This window comes from Zingiber officinale, chromosome 4B, assembly GCF_018446385.1.
Source record: "Zingiber officinale cultivar Zhangliang chromosome 4B, Zo_v1.1, whole genome shotgun sequence".
In the NCBI taxonomy this organism is placed as follows: domain Eukaryota; kingdom Viridiplantae; phylum Streptophyta; class Magnoliopsida; order Zingiberales; family Zingiberaceae; genus Zingiber; species Zingiber officinale.
The window spans coordinates 134,703,658-134,707,714 of NC_055993.1; the positions used below are offsets into that span (position 1 = coordinate 134,703,658).

The 4,057-nt window shown below is 42.8% G+C and overlaps 1 protein-coding gene across 1 annotated transcript; it reads right to left on the reverse strand.

The window, feature by feature from the left end:
• Nucleotides 1–1,383: 1,383 nt before the first annotated feature.
• LOC121978003 (aluminum-activated malate transporter 9-like) lies at nt 1,384–3,780 on the reverse strand. Its single transcript, XM_042530397.1, has 7 exons — nt 3,727–3,780; nt 3,329–3,648; nt 3,107–3,247; nt 2,747–3,016; nt 2,534–2,673; nt 2,298–2,444; nt 1,384–2,048 (listed from the first exon to the last, which is right to left on the reverse strand). Exons 2-7 carry the CDS (start codon nt 3,639–3,641, stop codon nt 1,425–1,427), a joined length of 1,635 nt encoding a protein of 544 aa, XP_042386331.1. The 5' UTR covers nt 3,642–3,648; nt 3,727–3,780; the 3' UTR covers nt 1,384–1,424.
• Between the last annotated feature and the right edge of the window lie 277 nt (nt 3,781–4,057).

Sequence of the window (4,057 nt, forward strand, 5' to 3'; positions counted from 1 at the left end):
GAAGTCTTAGAAGAGTGAACTCTAAGCGAGAGAAAACACTTTGGGGTAACCCTGGGTAGCGGTAAAGTTTAAGATGCAGTCTAAGCATAAAACCTAGTAGGTTGAGTAGACTTACAGTAGTATGTTTTGATTTTAAATAATTAACCCTTAGGTGGTAAACTTATAGGAGAGACCTCTAAATAAAAGATAAACCTAGTAGCTAGAGTAGACTTACAAGATTAAAACTTAGGTTGCTTGTTTGTTGTAGTACACTTGTCTTATGGGAATTTGGAGCTTAAAGTAAGACTAGGGGAGCAAATAGACGCAAACGGAAGGCAACTGAATACATGGGCGGGACTAGTCATGTCTAGGCGCCTTGGATTGGTCCAGACACCTAGATGTGTGACGAATTTGGATCAAATGAAGCTGAGATCAAGCGCCTCGGGCTAGTCTAAGCGCCCAAGGTTAGTTTGGGCTCTCAGAAACACTTTATAAAAAGAACTTCGATCAAAGCTTCAAATGCATCTATTCTTTACACTGGTACCATCTCTGTGCCTAGAAATCTACGTTGCAAAGCTCTGCTACTAGGAAAGCTCCAAGAGGAGTGTGTTGTGCTCAAGACTTTCGGATCAACCGTTATCTTTGTTTGATTTGTTTTATATCGGTTGAGTCTTTATATTATTTGTGATTGTAATACAAATTGTAAGTGGTTTATCCGTTTCGAGTAAATTTTCAAAAAGGAGAAAAATTAGCGGATGAATGCCTCCTATGATTAGGTCTTTGACATACTGACTTTAAGGGATGGGAACCAAGTAAACCGTCAGTGTTCTTTTTTATGTCTTTATTATTAAATTTCCGCTACTCCTAACAAACTTTAATAGAACAAATGAAAGAACAAGCGTGAAAAGATAGATTGATATTCACCTCCTTTATCGACGCTTCCAATCCTACATAAGTTATTGTAATGGATTCTCTCATAAAAAATTAATTTAATATCATACTTAATTTTAGTCAAAAAGTCGAAAAAAACATACTTTCAAATGTCGTCAACCCAAGGTATTTATAGAATATTTTCTGCTTATAATTTGTCAATCATAAGAAGTGAGACCAAAGAGAATAGTGTATATTTTTATATATAAAATAATTAAAAATATTAATAAGTAAAAAAATTATTTTTTATATTTTTAATAAAATAAAATAGTAATATAGTAAAATTATTTTAATTTTTTAAAAAATATATTGTTTTAAGAAATTGACAATTAAAGACACCTTTATTTATTTCCCATCCACTAGTACAGTGGACCCAACGAGGAGAATGGATTAGTTAAATATCGCTTTTTCCTTTGTCTTTTTGTTTATCTATTCTTATTAATTACTTAATTGTGTTACATGTATTCAAAGATCTTTAAGATTAATTAATTCCCGTTCCAGATTTAGATTTAGAATTAGCACGCAATCTCTTGCCTGAAGTTGGCCAGCTTAGCAAGCTCATCCACGGCCTCCACCAAGTGATCGAGCCGAGCTACGAACTCGATGAGAAGGGAAGCGAAGGTGGCCAAGGACAGCGCGGCGGTGCTCTCCTGTGCGCGCATCCTCGGGATCGCCTCCTCGCCGACGTCCTTCTCCAATTCGTCGTCCACCTCCCTCGACGGCCACGAGTGGAGCCGCCGCTGCTGCCTCTTCATCATCTCATGGTACGACGACTCGCCTTGCACCGCCGGCGGCACAAGGTTGCTGCTATTCCTGCCGAAGGAGACGTTAGCGGACAGCTTGGCGGCCATCGGGAAGCTGTTTTTGCCACCCTTGTCGTCGTCGCCATTGTCGACGGTGCTGGGACGCTTGGCGGAGGCACCGGCGACCTCACGGCGGCACAAGGTGAAGAGGTAGGAGTGCATGTCTACGGAGCGCTGGAGGCGTTCGGCCGAGCTGTGGACGCGCTTGAGCAGGCCCGTCCGGAAGCCGTGCCTCATGTGGCCGATTCCCTCTGCCAAGCTGCGGAGCAGCTCCGCCGCCTGCTCGGCGGCATCGAGAATCTCTGCGCGGAATGTGCTCCTCAGATTGAACGGCGCCTGAAAGAGAAACCAAGAGAATGCATGCACGTCTGGTAAATTTACAGTCTCATATTTAAGGTTTCATGGAATCGGATTCAGATGCTACATTCGAGAGTACAAATTAAGCATACGATGCTATTCTTAGCCTTGCAGTGCAGAGTATTTGTGCTAGCTAGATACCATCAATATTCTTCGCAGATTTAATTCTTTTTACCAGAAAGAATATACGTCCAAATAACTATATATATCTAATACGTATATATACACCTGTATCTCGGAGTGGAGGCAGCCATGCAGTGCCATGACGTCGTAAGCACAGTGGCGAAGCACGGCTCCGACCTTCACGTATTCTCCCCACGGGTAGAACATCCGCATGAACCTCCCATGCGGAGGCTCCCATTTTGCCGAATTCGCCTGCACATAATAGATAATACTTAGATATTATACGTATACTGATCAACAGATGAGGATATTACGATCGATCTTGACGATAGAATACGTACCAATGAGTCAAGCTTGGCAGAAGAGTTTAATGTGGCTCGACACTTGCGATACGCTGGTTCATCTTGGAAGTCGTCCATCACTGTCTTTGAGAACTCCGGGTGGTTCGTCCCATCATCGCTTAGGTATTTCTTCACACACTCTGGCGATCGAGATAAATTTGTATATGTTGGCCATGGTGTTTATAGATATATATATAGTCATATTTTACGTACCTTCGAGGGAGTCGGCGACGGAGTCGAAATGGTCGACGAGCTCTTTGTGGAGCTGCTCGCCGGCCCAAATGGGGAAGATGAGGACGTTGACGAGGACGGCGACGATGGCGCCGATGGCGATGGAGTAAAGCCGGTCCATCGCCGTCCTTATCGGGTTTCCTATCCGATAACCCGAGACGATGATCAGGCAGTAGGTGAAGAGGATGACCCTGAAGCCATACTCGTACGGCGTCAGTGACGGCCACAACTTCATGAACGACGCTATGGACCCTACACGGCCAATTCATGCATGCATGCATGCATCAACGTACGTACGGCATGCACTTCAATCTTTAATTAGCTAAATTAAATAATTTGTACCGATGAGGAAGATGCTGAGGCCAATGACATAAGGCTCGGCAATGTGGCCACTGGACATGGCTACTTGGATCACCACGATGGCAAAGATTCCTGCAAGCAAACTCCCCAACGCTCGGTTGAACCCTCGATTAAAAGTTGCACCTAATTAAAAGTATTCAATTTAATTTCTCTCTCTCTCTATATATATATCTATAGACACATGCTCTTTGTTTAATTAATTACCGACTGTGTACTCGAACATGATGGCGACGGTGAGGATAGACCAGATGATGTTGGTGCCAAAGACTTGATAAGGAGCACGGATGAGGATGAGAAGGGAAACGAGGAGGCAAGCCAAGCCCACTTTGAGGGAAAATGTCACCCTATTCTTGTCCTCTTTAGCAAACTGCCACACTTCCAGCATCATCTTCCTCATCGGAATAGGTACGGCCACCGCCTTGTCATCGACATCAGTAGATAATTTCTTCGCAGTTCCTGCTCGTGCAGCCAAGCAAATGTCGATCCGGACGTCGTCGCTTCCTTTCTTCCCATTCATTTTGATTCTGCATGCATGCAAATTTAAACAAAGCGTCGGAGGGCATCGAGAAAGTAAGATGGAACAGCATGAATTGGTTTCTTACATGAAGAATATATATCGATCGAGTTTATATATATCTTCGATCGATGAATTGGAAATTCGTGGAGGGAGAGTGATTGAAACTGGAGATCGATCGAGTATTTAAAGGGATGGGAGGTGAGAGCTTGGTGGGGCAAGTGGATGGAACAGTGGGTTGGTGGCTAAGTTATTTTAAGCTAATTAATTTGGAGAATAATACCTGTTAATAATAGAAAGAAAGATGCATAGAAAACATGAATGGAAAATAATTATATTAGGTGTAAATTCATGGATGCTGGAGAACAAAATAATGCGTCGAAGATAGAGAATTAGAATCATTAATGTGTGGTTTGCCA

What these genes read in the sequence shown, in the direction of transcription:
- LOC121978003 (XM_042530397.1), bottom strand. Translation starts at nt 3,641, where the DNA reads ATGAATGGGAAGAAAGGAAGCGACGACGTCCGGATCGACATTTGCTTG. An exon ending in CCTCAGCATCTTCCTCATCG is followed by an intron (nt 3,017 to 3,106) that starts GTACAAATTATT and finishes TTGGCCGTGTAG; the next exon opens with GGTCCATAGCGTCGTTCATG. An exon ending in GCCTCCACTCCGAGATACAG is followed by an intron (nt 2,049 to 2,297) that starts GTGTATATATAC and finishes TTTCTCTTTCAG; the next exon opens with GCGCCGTTCAATCTGAGGAG.